The 15,363-nt window shown below is 40.3% G+C and overlaps 1 protein-coding gene across 4 annotated transcripts in view; it reads left to right on the forward strand.

Annotated features, from left to right (window-relative positions):
- LOC144075293 (forkhead box protein P1-B-like) overlaps window positions 1–15,363 on the forward strand; it is a 95,738-nt gene that overhangs the window by 51,394 nt on the left and 28,981 nt on the right. For 2 of the 4 annotated variants that reach the window (XM_077602171.1, XM_077602173.1), the window contains exons 5-6: window positions 13,170–13,307; window positions 13,448–13,534. In XM_077602171.1, coding sequence (XP_077458297.1) covers window positions 13,170–13,307; window positions 13,448–13,534 — 225 coding nt within the window. Of the gene's footprint in view, window positions 1–13,169; window positions 13,308–13,444; window positions 13,535–15,363 lie in introns of all 4 variants that reach the window. The other 2 variants (XM_077602170.1, XM_077602172.1) reach the window with 1 other exon arrangement.

The following is a 15,363-nucleotide window of genomic DNA, read 5'->3' on the forward strand; positions in this document are numbered from 1 at the left end:
AATATGTCTGCAATGACCTTTCCGTTGTGTGCATATTTGTCAGGATTCAAATACGTTAAAGGGTTCAAACCCAACAGTTTCCCCAGCCTGGCAGGGAATTGTGCTTCAGAGGTCAACAGAGAGAAGCACAGTCACAGAATAGTACATAGTAGATAGTAAGGTACTTGGCCATCTTTCCGCAGACAAAGACAAAATTTGAATTCTAATTTATTAATGTATACAGAGAGTGTGGCCAAGCTGTCATTCAGCTTTTGAAAAGAGAGATGCCCGCCACCCCTACCCCACACAGGCCCACTTTGTGTGAATACAACACAGACTTGCTGTAATATCTTTACTAACACCACAAATTGCCTGTTGTCTATTGTTAGGTTTTGCTTGGTTAAATTTGCAGGAATGCAAATGCCAGATGTCCAGAGGGTGTTTATCGCTGAATTGCATGTTCTGTTAATTAAACAAATCTCAGTCCCAAACAATTTTTGTCTCGCATTCATACACTGAGTGTGAAAATGAGTTTTGAGTACTTGTCTTTTTTTCGGTTTTGTGGCGAGCTTCTCAGATTGCAGTCTGGCTCAGTGACTCATCTACTGTCCTCTTTTAAAAATAAGCCACTGCTGCATTTACTATTCTCCATTATACACCCGGGATAATGATTCGCTGTTGGACCACACTAGTTAATAAAAGGCATGATCCGGCAGTTATTAGGCTGTGTAGTAAACCTCATAAAAGCACCTGATCTATGGGAAAGGCTATGTTCATCTCAGTGCTCTTCCCATTAGCACAAGGAGGTGTGCATAGAGACCTTTAACCTGTTTGGAGATAGAGATTTAGACATTTATTCTACAATTCTCTCTTATTCCAGTAAAGAATAATGAACCTCAGTAAGCACACAACATCTAAAATACAATGACTTCATAGTAGTATTAGTAGTCAAACAAGAGACAAGGGTTCTTGATTTCCATTAAATAGCTCTTTTCATAGCTCCAAGCAAGGTGCCTTCACACAAAGATCTGTCAACCTTTTTCTGCCACTGGATAAAAGATGCTTCTGGTTTATACTCTCTCGCCTTGAGGCACTTTAATCATCCTTGATATACAAACAGCGTCGTTGCATATTGGAGTGCAGCGGAACATACTTGACTGGTCGAAAAGTCATTCAATTACATTGACAGGATGGCATGTGTAATTAAAAGAACCTGTGTCACTTTTACCTTTAACACTTCACTCCTACAGTGGCACAACGATGAGAGCCAACAACTCCCACCACGCTAATTACCATTATCAGTGAAATGGTAGGGTTTGACTCATTAGTTCCATGTGCATTTAATTAGAAGCAGGCTCAAATTGGATTTAACTTATTACTTTTTCATGGATCACTTTCTTGTCATCACTTCAAATTGGATTGCAGCCCCAGGTAACTAATTATGCCCGCCGTAGGATCAGGAATGGAGAAATAGGTAATTAGGAACAACACTGTCGGACCCTTGCTGATAGTCCACCGACATCACAGAAAAGGGGGGTGAAGCTAGTTTTTGTCATCGCTCACCATCCAAGCCAACTACATTTCATTGCAAGGGATCCTAGGGAAAGAATCAACCTCCTGTAGGGGGATTAAGCATTATTCAGCTGGGCTTGAAGATCTTATGTCTACATGATGTCTTTGCTAACGATTTGATGCCCAGAATACATTTCTTTGTGAGCCACGACTGGCCAGCATTGGCAGCATTATTTGTGTTATTGGCTCAGTGACTGATTGATCAGCAGACAACTCATGTTGTTTGTGCCGGCTTTATTTCATGTAGGTTACTTCTGGTACGTCTCAAAAAAGGAGCATAAGGCAGTTTTGAGTTGCATCATAGCAGAAGTTGTTTATTTCCTTGAGAAAAGGGAACTTAACATATTTCTGTGGACCCTCAATACAGTGTTCTTGATCTCGCTCACTCTAGCTCCCTTAGTCTTTGAACACCATTGTTGTGCTGGCTCACAGAGGGTATCTCCAGGTCAAAAGATAATGTCTTTTCAGTATATTGGATGAAAGCCCTTTAAGTTGTTGTGTGGCCCTTGAACGCCCCCCCCCCCCCCCCCCCCCTTTTTCACTGCATGCGCTTTATGCATCCTTCATTTGTGGTCTCTTAGGGGTGCGCGTGATGTGACACAATCCAGGGGCCAGTCCTCTTGCTGACAGGATGAGGAGGAGCTGTGGGCTTTCTTTCTTTTAGTCTCCTACTGTTTTTGCAATAGGCCTATGGCATTGTCTTGACACATGGATACTACAGCGCACCAATCTGTAAGTCATTAGAGCAGTAGGCCACGGCTGTCAGCTGCAGCCCTGCCAGTGCTGCAGGGTGATCTGAGACAGCATTATGAGGTGTTTCGGTAACTAAGTCAGCCAGTAGCTCAGAGTGTCAAAATATTTGTTGCCCGTTTGCAAAGTGGTGGTAAGCAAGAGAAAATATGACCAGTTATTATTATATTCACATGACACTGAGTTCAGACAACAGAGACTGAAACTTTTTCCCTTTCCACCCCCCCGTAAATATAATAATTTGAAGAAATATAGGCAGAAATGTTGCAATGCTAGTACCAGGCCTCAAATGCCAGTGTAACTTTGCCAAAGAAAGTCAATGAAAAGAGAAGCCTCTGCAAACAAAATAGGGATTAAAGTAAAGCGAGCACAAAAGGAAACATTTGCGTACTCTGACAAGGATTTCTAGATGCGTGCTTCATGTGGATGAAATGTTAAGATGATAACAGAGCTCCAAATTTGACAAATTTTAAAACACAAAATCTAAGAGCAGCACGGTTGTAGAGTGGTTAGTACGTTTACCCCACAGTTCTGACATTGAGGCTTAAATCCCCGGTGGAATCTGACCTTCCTGTGAAGAGTTGGCATCTTCTGCCTGTGCATGTGTGGGTTTTCTCCGGTCTTCCCCCATCCTAAAAACATGCATGGCCAGTTGAGCGCTCCAAGTTGTCCCTAGGCGTGAGGGTGAATGGTTGTTTGGTGGTTTGTTTGATTGGCTCCAAACCAATTCAGGGTGTCCCCTGCCTATTGTATTTCTTGTTTTAATTGATATTAATTCATGAAAATAACCACTCCAGAAGAGTGAATCTCACATTGTGTTCCTGTGGATTTTGTCAAATGTAAAATTACTTTGAAAACTGTTTTTTCTTCTCCTAAATCCTCACTCAAATGGATAATTCTCAAAAAGACACCACATTTTATATTTCTCTTTCACTTATGGTAAGTCTCGGGGTGATTCTCTAATGAAATCATGTGTATTGCTTTGAGGTGAGACGGTCTGTCCTTCATGATCAGCACGAAACCAAGACATATGCTTGCACGAAACCCCAGGATCAAGCTGTCTTCTTTGCTGTCTTTCGTCATTGTCATGTTGTAAAAATGTATTATGTGCACTGTATAGATTAAATCTAGGTTTGGGGTAATTCTGTCACAATGAAGTCATCTGTCGTAATTCCACATAGCAAACAAGCACTTGGGGGCTTGCTGTGTTTCAGGGTCTCTCTTAGCCAAGTTGATGAATGTCGAATCAACTCCAGTCACAGCGCTGGAAGGCATTTTATCATTCCAGGCCTTCATTTGTCCTTTCCCTCCAAACTAACTTATTTTCAACCTACTCACTCACTCTCTCACTCACCCACTTGCCTGCTTCACTTCCTGAGTCCATTAAAGGTGGTTTCACCAAAAGAACTATGATGGGCCCGCGCTTTGATATAAACTATGATGCGTGGCGAGTAAGTTGGACAATCCCTGATACTCAGTTTTTACTGGCCAAAATAGTCCCGACATTTAAGCATGTCCGACATCCCTTTTGGCTACTCCTGAAAAATATTAGCTATCTTTTTTTAAAATATGTGTCTCCTCAATTAAACACTGTTAAAAGAAAATGCTTTGTCATTTTACTTCATTAAAGAAGATTCTTTCCTTTTGGATGGACATTGTCAAGGTGTTGTCTATCCTTTTAAGCAATTGGAATCTTATGCAGATGATAATTCACTAGGCAGCGCTTGATAATGCAGTGAAGATACTGCATCAGTTCCGCTTAATTGCCAAGACTTACCTGGTATGTGATGATAGTGTGATATTCCTTCCAATTGTCCTATTAAGCCTTCTTCTTCTGCAACCCTAAAACATTTTATTTACTTGTGTGATCTATTAGCACCATGATATGCTCTCAAAGGCCTTTGTTCACATACCTGTATAGGCAACAGTGGAGTTGGTATACAAAATATTTTTGGGGTTATTTACACCAAAAACATGCAGCTCATTAGCCTGTAAAAATCCATAAATTGCCTTCAGGGTTCAAAACGGGGGGCGGGAGTAGCAGCTTATAGTAAGAAAATGACAGTACTAATGTACTATGTGAAAACAGCCCCCACCTGGTTCCAACACCTCTGTTATACAAAGTGGGTGACAAAGATACATTATATGTTATATACGTTCGCAGCGACTCACATACTTGCATTTCAGAGGTGTATCGGGGCATTGCCTGGGCCCATCACTGTAATTTAGATTTTTTTTCCCGCTTTGTTGGACCACCAAGCTTGAAGTACAGGCAATCTAGAGGTTAACCAAACAACTTTGAGTCGCCATACATCAGACACCTGATAATACTGGCAATGAACAATAGAAGCTCTTAAAAAGAGAGACAGAGGAGCGTGAACTTTTTTTTTGTTGGTCCCAGCCCCTTTCCGCTCCCACTCTGCCTGAAAATGAAATATTATTACTCTCCATGCTGACGGAATTTGGCATGAAATTGTATAGAGCCACTCTTCGTCACGGTACGTTGGCACGAATATTTCTCTCTAACTATCTAGATGAGTAAATATTTGTTTATTTCATTTCCTCATTTTATTCTGTGTTTTGTATTGTGTTTCTAATCCCCCTATGTACTACCCCTAACAGAATGACACTGGCAGGCATACCGGTGCATCCTATGTCCTGGCTATGTTTTGAGAAGACTTTGTAATCGGAGCTGTATCATTTTCTGTAGCCAGAGCAGCACGAGGCTGAGCCTAACCAGACCTAACAGTACTTTCACTTTAAGTCAAGCAGGAAATGGGAGTGTTTTATAATGTAATTCACTCTGTCATGGGCACAAACACTTACTACTCCCTGAAAACTATCACCAGGGATGCAGTCCAAGGCTCAAGGTTACTGATGTTTCTCTGTGCACAGGGAAATAAAATCTATATACTGTGTATCGCATCGACACAAAAGTGTAATTATTTTTACACGGTGCTGGCACAGAGGCAATGGATTAGAAAGACTGTGTGTGAGTAGAGATGCTTGAACTGTGTGTCTGCTAAATTTATCACAAGGCCGTTGGGAGCGTTGAAATGAGAACAGTGGCCTATTACTGCTAAGAAGGTGTTTTATTGAGAATACGTCGACATGCCACCCAAGGGAGAATGCTGAGGAAAAAGAGTATGGCTCTGGCTTCAACCACTCTGTGTGAGTGTGTTTGTGTGCTTTGAGAGCATGAATGCGGCCGTGAGCAGGTTTGTCAGTTTTGAGTGTGTGTGCGTGTGTGTGTGTGTGTGTGCGTGTGTGTGTGTGTGTGTGTGTGTGTGTGTGTGTGTGTGCATGTGTGTGAGAGAGAAAGCTGTCTAGGGTGTTTCGGATACAAAATAAAAGCACCTTTTCCCCCGTTTAATTATTCAGTATGACATATATTGGGATTGTCACTTTTAACACTTGAGGTGTCCCAGTCAATAATTTATACAGTCCGGGCTAGCTCAGCTGAGTTCATTGTTAGTTATTAGCTGATGAGAGCAGTGGCTTGTCATGCTGATGCTGTGTTTAGCTCTGTTTATTTTACCAATGTGTTTGCGGACTGGAATGCGTCCCATGAACATTCTTTAATCCTTGGCCAAGGGTTTATAGGTTGTTGATATGTGATGCGTTCAAAGTACTCACAGTTGCTGCATGCTGTTTATTGTCACAGTAATTAACAAAGTGAGGTGTTAATCTTTCCTCCTATTCTTTGTCGACTGGATTTATTTGTATTACTCCCAAACTCGGTTTTAACGACGACTTTCGTCCTTTTATACGTAGTCTTTCAGAAAGAGTAATAACATTTAGTCAGTCAGTGTTTCAAGTCAGATTGCTCTGTAAAAACTAAAGTCAGACCACATAAGGCATGCCTCCCCCCTACTTGCTAACCTCTTGGGCAGTTAAGGCTAATTTCCAGTAGGTGGCAGAGTGCTATTTTCTTCTCTTGTCTTGGCTCCTCTGAGAGCTCATGGGTGTTTTTAAGTGTGTGACGTTATCACGACAATAATTGCTCTCATTGGGATGTCATTGAATAGATTGCCTGGTAGCAGCTCCCTCTTTATTTCCTTTTTTTTCCAGGGACACAAAGTATGATATGCGGGCGATGTTTGATAGTTCTTCGGTTAAATAAAATATGGCGTTAATAGTATCGCAATGGATGAATATTTATTTTATTTTAGAGCCAAAGAAACTCAGACACGTGCCTTAATTTTCTAATATAATATTCATGAGCTTGAAATGTGGGATGCTGAACAAATAGTTGTCATTAAAAGAACTTTGATGTTTGCAAAAAGCCTGCATGGGAAACGGGGTAAAAGTGTAAACAACAGTTTCAGAGTTGTTTATTCATTTGTTGTTGAGTTGTGTCTTTTGTTCTGCCACTATAAATATTTCCATTTAGCAGAACAATAAAGGGCTGATAGCTTGGCCAGTTTTCTTTCTTTCCGCTGGATAGCCGTGTTTACTTATCTGTTGTTTAATTAAAGGGCCTCTTGTCTTTGGGCTTCCATTGTTTAAATAGCATGGCCATAGTCCCAGCAGAGGTCAAAGGGTCAACTGTTTCCTTTTTTTTTTTAAAGCATCCCCCTACCACCACACACACACACACACATGCACACAAAGCCACGGTTCACCTGCAGCTCAGCCTGCAGTTCCCCATTGTGTGGCCCCATTTGAATTGATTATGTTTAGAGGGTTCCTTGTGATTGGTGGAGAAGGGTGTGGTTGATTGGATAGTTTTGTATCTTGTCAGCCAGGGAGTAACCTTGCATGTGCAATCTGTCTGTAGTATTCCGAAGAAGGTTGGAGACGCTACAGCACAACAGAGCTTGTTCTCATCCTGCCTGCATTGCCACTGCCTCTCCCTTCCAGCCTACCTAACTCTCTCCCTCTCTCTCATTCCCCCCCTCCCTGTGTCTCTCGCTCTCTCTCTCTCTCTTTCCGTGGCTGCTCTGTTCTCCGCTCTGCTTCACTCCACACCGCGTGGCCCGGCTTTCTGTTTACCCTGCCAGCTAAATGGAGTTTGTCAGGTTTGTCAATATGATTGAGTTCTTTGATATAGCTAGTGTTCTTGCTTAGAAACTTGACAATTTAATTTACTGGGGAAAATACAAAAGGGATCGCATTGTCCAGCGGTTGTTGTTATTCTGTCATTCTAATGGGTTAAATGTGTCATGAAGATTTGCATCAAAGTTTCTCTGATCCAGAGGTGACTACTTTGCTGTTAAGACACTCTGCATGCGCTCATTTGTTTGTAAAATACTGGTGTTTAATGTATTTTTTATACTAACTTTTGCCAGTTTTTTTTTCATAGGGATGTTTGAGGTAGTTTTACTTGGACGTAAAGTGTGCTTGCTTGTTTGAGCAGTGCTTTTCGGTTTTTATATGGGAAACAGTTCTGAGTACTGGGTTGCATTCAATTTTTGCGTATTTTTTCCTCTTCTCTTTTTCCTTGTTTACTTTTCTGATAGCCAGCTAACCAGTTGAGCGAGATTTGGAGCTGTTCCGTTTGATGTTTTAATTATAAACGGTTCTCATAATTTGCTTTAAAAAAATAATAATAATGACTTTTTATATTTCTTAAATGTTTTTATAATAAGTGTTTTTTGTTTTGTTGCTCTTAGAAACCTGGATATTTCAAATTCGTAGAAAACTAATTCATTTTGCTTATTGTCTATTTCGTGACTTAATGAATTGCTGATTTTAACATAAATTAAATGAAAGCACTTTATTAAGCTCTGTCACTACAGAACATATTTGAGAAACGCTTTCACTTGTAACTTGCTGAAAAAAAGAGTGAAAGTTGTACTTAACCCGTGTAATCATTTTGATAATTGCAATGTGATTGATTTTGATCCCTTTTTAAAGTATTGCATTTTTTCCCTTAGATGAGAAATTTTTATCCCATTCATTTTAGGAATTGCATTAACATTTTTCAAATAACCACTTATTTTATTTAACTTTGAGCACCGTTGTCAGGCTTTTACATCAGAAATGGGTAGGTGAATAAGGGTAAGTGAAGAACGGTAGAGCAGGTTGTCACCTGGTAGAGCAGAAGAGAACACCAACAGGGCAACGTGCACTGTAATGCCGTGCAGCTGTGCCGAGACTCACAGTTTAGGAGAGCTGGAGTGCGAGCTGATTGGGATGACAGTTTGTAATCAAAGCTGATTTATTGTTCATTAGTTGTGCATTAGCCCTTTCAGGCAGGGGCGTTATTTGTGCAGTGGCCTGTCAAAAAGAGGGGCTGCCAGCACCTGTCATTTCTTGACTGCAACATCGGCAAATAGATTCTCCGTGTGTGCCACGATTGGGCCACTTACGGGGCGGCTGCCAGAGTCCCCCTAGTTTGCTGGGATATCCTTTACAAAGATGGCTTTTTACTTTGTAGCGGAGCAAGCAGATTGAAGCGAAGAGCAGAGACAGGGGAATACTTGGAAAGAAGTGTACCACCACCTGATCCTTCTTTTTCTGCCCTTCGTTCACTCACAGATATGTGGAATTTCTTAAAGAAAAGCTTTCATTTGGTGTTGTAGTGTCCCAACTCCTTAGAGAAATGCTACCCATTTTTAGATGGAGTGATTTACTGCTTCCTGATGTAAATGGTAGACAGACGCTGAACACTTTAAGGTAGAAGCGTGAACTTTTTCACCACACAGCTTCGATAATTTAAAGAATGAGTACCACGGCAACATTGACACATTGCACCTCCCAGGGTGAAGTTTTGTGTGTGTGTGTAATTGTCCTTTTAGTTCATTCCAGAAACATACTAACGAATACAAATCTTAAACGATCCGGAGTTGAGAAGCGATACAATTTGTGTTCTTGTCTGCCGTCATAGAAACAAGGATTAGGTGTTCTTTGCTAGATAATATAAACAATCTGCATGAAGCTGTCAGCCATTGTCTTTTGACTACAGTTTCATTTGAAAGGGATTTATAGGTTCTGATCTTAATTAAATCTCAACTGACTCAAATAATGTATCTTTACGACACGTCGTTGCATAACCGTGTAGAGGCGGGTGCGGTTCACACAGAACATTTATACTACACAATAGTTGGGAAAATATAAATTAAGTAATAACTGGTGCATAAGACAATTATAATATACTCCCTGAATTTTTTAGTTAGGAAATGTGGTGGATGTGTGGCAAAGGCTTTTATCAAGTGACTTGACATTTACACCTAAAATGGGGAAACTGAAGGAAGTCCAGTATTTGCATTTTCCTCCCATTGTATTTGTATGGCTTGATATTTAATTCAATAATTAGCCAGTCCACTATAGATTATGTGTGTGCAGAATGTGTTATTTTCCATCCCAGGAGTGTTATTTATTTTTAAAATATATTGTAAAATAATATTGTTATAGTCTGTGTGTATACATGAGGAGGTGCGGGGTGCCCTGCGTGCACCGGCAGTGGCGAGAATCAGGGTGAGGCACGCTACTCAGCTGTTGTTGGGATGAGCTCACCCGCTTTGCCGAGCAGTTTGTTTGTTTAAGTCTAACGGTGGAACTGGCTTCAAAAAAACGGCTCTCCAAAAAAAAACGGAGGAGAAAATCGACAATAAAATGAAATGAGTCAAAATCCTGTTATATGAAGCTTCTGCAAAGCTCCAAATCATTCCCCTAGCTGTCCATTTTATAGTAGACAAAATGTGTATTTCATCCCATTTTCCTGCACCGTGACCATTCTGTACAAATTTTGGGCTAGACTAAATCTATATATTATCAATTCTAATCATAGGTATTCTTATATTTGCATGTCAGTTTTGGGCGGTGCAAATGAAACAATGGTAATTTAGATTAAAATCTAACTTGTGTCATGGTCTAAATGTCCATTTTTTATTTTTGTGTAATGTGAGAAAAAAGTTGTTTGCAAGTTCAAATATTAACATGTTTATACACATTCCATTTAATGGCAACACTTAACAAGATAACCGCCTAAATCAGAAATTTAGATTTGCAAAGTGCCCTCTTCTCTTCCTCTTTCGTCGTCATTTTGAGTTAAACTGCACGCTCTTGGCAAGTGAAATCTCTGAGCTGGTTTCACTGGCGTACTGCACCTTGTCTCTCTCTCTCTTTTTAAAAATACATTCTTTTATTTTCCTCGTGTTGGGAAAAAAATCTCTTCATCCACCACCAGTAGTTGACCTACCACAGTGATTGAGGAATCCATCACAGAAACAAATTCAATAATTTGGAATCAATGGCACATGTCAATGTTACTCGTGAGCTTTTTTTTCTTCCACATATCACAATTGTTACTGTTATTTTTTCGTACTTTGCGGTAAGGTCTTTGAAAACACAGGTGTATGTAATTTGGTGGTAGAAAAAGCCAACATTTTGACAACAGATGTCGGTCTTCCGTTCCTCAATAATTTTCAGATTTTTCCGTGTGGCGTACAGTATTTTTGGAAGTTGAACATAATCTCCCAATGTAATGTGTATGTATATAAGTTTGTGTATTTGTCCAGCAGGCCTGGAGTATTACACTATATTACATCTGTCAGTCTGCAGCTGTGCAGGAATGTTTAAGGTTTTAATGTTTATGTATGTGAGGCACCTAGAGTGCGCCACCTTCATGAAATTCATAAACGTCAGCTATTTCTGGCATCTTCAGTATGTCCTCTTTTTTTTTTTTCTTCCTTTTTCTTTTTTTTTTTTTTCTTCTACACACTCGTATTGTTGAGTTGATTAGAGCTGGGCTCATTGGATCCCTTTTGCTATTAGCCCAGTACCAAAGTCTCTCGTAGACTATCTTTAGATGGTAATACATTTTTGGTAAATCATCTGGATTAATCCCAGAGATAACAGAGAGTATAATATGTGAGTACACTAAATGGCGACTGGTGTCTTGTGTTTCCGTTAAATGGGAATGATACAGAGGCCAGGGCAATATTTTCTCGTTAAAGTGCTCCCTCCTGTCCTCTGTCTCAATAGCACCACGTTTTAGGCAGATTTTTGCTCCTTCAGCACAGGATTAAATGGTAGTAGTTACATTGATCAATAGGTTAAGAAGTGTACAATTCCTCTTCCTCCTAATGATGTCACTCGTTATAGGTAATAAAATGGAAGTGGGCTTCTTGCTGGGATTTTGCTCTGAGTAAGATCTCAAAAATGTGTACGGCTGGTGTCTGTAAATCAGATTAAGGAACTCACAATAAATTGTTGAAAAAAAGATGTCAAGCATGACAACATTTAAAAAATTAAATGTATTTTTTTTAAATTTGCATTTACCACTTAAGATGTGCGTGTCTAAATATAATTTGATGCATGTGCCTATTTTAGTAATTAATAATGGCATTTTGATGAATAAAATAAAACAAAAATAAATAATTTGAGCACTTTAACATGAAGATATGTTCATGAAATTATAAAATGTCCTCATATCCAGCCAGAAAATATGAATATCAATTAAATTCAAATGACATGTTTAACGTTTGCATGTTGGAAAAATTGGCCCGCCTACTTGACCTTCAGAATAGTTCGTAAAAATTAGTGATGCCAAGAGAAAAAAGACCTTGTAAGAAAATGACTGTGAAATTAGGGAATTAGAAGGGGGGTGTGTATGCAGATGACAGGAGAAGTCATGTGCAAAACTCAAGATGAACTGCATATTAAGATACAATAGGGACGGGGGGATTAATATTGCATGTTCCCCCTCGACCCCCTTGTATGACCGCTGAAAATAAGAAAAGTGAATGAGTGAGTTCTGCATTAAGTTCACATCACATTCATTGTCTCGAAGATGAACAAGTGCAACAGATTATTTGTGGGTAGGGTAAATAAATAAATAATAAAAATAAAAAACAATATTACATTTCTTGTTTGTCAATACTGTACTCCTTTTTTACGTTTTTAACAGTATAATAGCTCTCTTACTTCGTTTTTATTATTGTTGCCGTGTTTTACAATGGAGAAAACCCAAAATGGTTATATTTGTGTGTCACAAAAATTGTTATAATTCAAATTACATTCATAAATGTATTTAAAAAAATTAAAATAGTGTTTAGCGGATTGCTTTCAATTCTGATACCATTTGTGTAATCTTGACGGTCGAACATTGTTTTTGTCTGATGCTCTCATTCAAGCATATGAATGCAAAAAAATGAAAATAAGTTAATTAAAAAACACTTTCAAGCACACTTCTCTCCTTCAATTGTCAAGAATGGGCAGTTTTTAATAGTTTGGGAAATCGCATATTTAAATGACAGCACCCAAATAGATGCGGAATTTCTCGTGACAAAGGAGCAATTAAGGCCCTCTGACAACTAAGGGGCCATTTTAGTGTCGCAACAAATCGCTTATTTTGAAGAACCACACTGTTACACCTTTCAAGAGTTTGTTAGCGGCCTGCATGTTCCTCACCCTGGCTCCTCCTCCAGGCACTGTATATTGTCACAATAATAGATCAATGTTGACAGCAATTCTAATGAAATGCTCTCACATGACATGTCCTGCGTGTGCAACGACTTTGCGTCTTCAGGTATGGCATATTTGCCATATTTTATAAATGGCAAACAGGGAGAAGCATCACTGGAGATGTGCATCATGTTCAATGGCATCAGGGTGTATGCGTATATTAAAAGGGATGTTGCTGAAAGGAGGAGGACAGATTTTGGGGGGACTTTGGCGAGCTATATACTCTTCAGGCGTGAGCCATTCCTGGCTGTCATCGTCTTTAGTCCATTTAGTTTTATCTTTGGTTTGAAGGGCAGAGTGGCAAAATCTGCATGCATTCTTGTCAAGTAGTGTTTCCTTGACACCTATTTAAAAGAGGCATGTTCAACGAAAAGGTTTTTGAGTGTCTCACTGAGGCTAACTATATATAAATCAGTCTCCATTTTGTGAATAACCCAATGCCTTTTTCTTGACAGGTTCCGGTGTCAGTGGCTATGATGACACCTCAAGTGATAACTCCTCAGCAGATGCAGCAGATCCTTCAACAGCAAGTCCTGAGCCCTCAGCAGCTCCAGGTTCTTCTACAGCAGCAGCAGGCCCTCATGTTACAACAGGTATGGCACTGATACTTCATTTCAAATAGTCTCAATTTCACAAAAATGGACATTTTTCCCAAATTGTCAGAATCCAAAAAATGTCACCTAAGAATGAATGACAGACTGTATGTTAAATCTGCCTATCTTTTCTATAGCAGCAACTCCAAGATTTCTACAAGAAGCAGCAAGAACAGCTCCACCTCCAGCTCCTTCAACAGCATGGAGGCAGCAAGCAGACTAAAGAGGTAGACTGACATCATTCCAACTGGCTGCCACTTTGAAAACCAATGACTAGACATAGAGCATGGAAGACATATGCGCTTCCTCCTTCCAATCCATCTGCCTTCAAACTGTGGTTAAAGCATGGAAAGGAGGAGGAGTCAAGTGCATCCATGCTTCTGATTGTTATATCAGACGTTTTGGTTAAATGGCAAAGACTGAATATGTGCAGTAATTTTAAAAGTTTGGATTCCCCTCAGTGTCCCCATACGGCGGTTTCAAACTTTGTATCCATAATAAACAAGTGCACTGGGCAACAAAGACATGAGCGCTCCTAAGAGTCGTGTGTAGGACATAATGAAAGGAGAGGGGGGGTGGGGGTTATAGAACACGGTGCATATAAATCTGAGAGGCTTTTCTCGGTAATTAACATGGAAATGGCAGCGGCTGAGAAGGCATGTAATTGTGAGATATCAACGCACAGAGCGCTCCCAGCTTTGTTGTCTGCGTTGAGGTTTTTATTTCTTCTCCCATCTTTTCTCGTTTGCACTCTTATGCTCCCCCAGTACGGCGGGGCACGCTCGTAGGCTGCGGCTTAATGCGTGCTAATGATTGGCGGATACGTGCATCGCTACGGACAAAGCAAATTATTGTGCGGTCAGAAGAAGTTCAAAGACAATCAGGGAATTTTCACGCGTCCCCATTGAGTTGAGTGTTGGGAGAGAAGAGGAAGCTTAGAAAACGGAGCCCGTGTTAAAAGCGGGCACATCCACGCATGTTCGTGCTCACGTGCCTCCGTGCTGTCAAAGCTCCCAGCTTCAAAGTCGAAGCTCCCTAATTAATGAACTGCGGGCTTCAGTTTGGACAAGTCGTGGCGTGATGCTCCCATAAATCAACATGACAGCACAGCTCCTCGGCCTCAGATAGGCCCTGTCACTAAGTCGCAACTGATGTAAACACAAGAGGAGCAAGTGAGACAAAAGGAAAGGGGTGGAGGAGGCAAGCAGGGGCAATTGATCAGTTGAATAGAGCATGAGAATAGGAGAAAAAATAACTTTTGAAGTATATTATGTATGATCACAGGAAATAGATGCAGCCCCGCGAGGCTTTCCTGCTCTGCTGTCTCTTTCTCTCTCTCTCTCTCTCTCCACTCTTTTTTTTCTGTGGCATTTCTAGAAGCCATCAAAAGAGAGAATAAGAATTATGCTGTGACTCCCCAGTGGCTGCCAGACAATAACCCCCTGTTGTTGCTTTGTGCCCCTTTTTATTTTAAAGACATCAAAATTTCATTTTTCAAAGATCTTTAACTTTATATTTGAAGCTCTACAATAAAGGCCTGCCACTGCCACTCTTTATCATTTGTCAGGGACTATATTTTTCTCTCCCTTGTGCCACTTCTTGTTAACCTCTTATTTGGTCTGTTGGCTCTGCTGTTTTTTATGTGTCTCCATGCTGGGACTGCACAGGAGCCCCCTGTCATTTGACGGGTCCGGATGATAAAACATGCAAAGGGGAGAGAGTTAAATTAATTTGCAATACTCAGTGTTTCATTCTTTCTTTTTTTTTTCCCCGGAAAAGCCAACTTCTATTTATTAAGAGTTTTGATGAAAGGCGTTGTTCCCTGTGAACTACCACCCCCGAGTTGCGATTCTTTGTCTCAGATTGTCAGTGAGGAACTAGCTGAGGGCAAACCACTAAAGAAACAAGAAACTTCTCTCACACTAATGAAAATAAGAAGCCAACCACCTTTCAATTAATCAGGCACATCATAGAAAATCACAGTCCGTCGGCATCCCAGAATCCTCTCTGGGATCCTTGTCATGTTTCTCCCTTCTCATCTTTCGGATTAAATCAC

This window comes from Stigmatopora argus, chromosome 6 (genome assembly GCF_051989625.1).
Source record: "Stigmatopora argus isolate UIUO_Sarg chromosome 6, RoL_Sarg_1.0, whole genome shotgun sequence".
Classification (NCBI taxonomy): domain Eukaryota; kingdom Metazoa; phylum Chordata; class Actinopteri; order Syngnathiformes; family Syngnathidae; genus Stigmatopora; species Stigmatopora argus.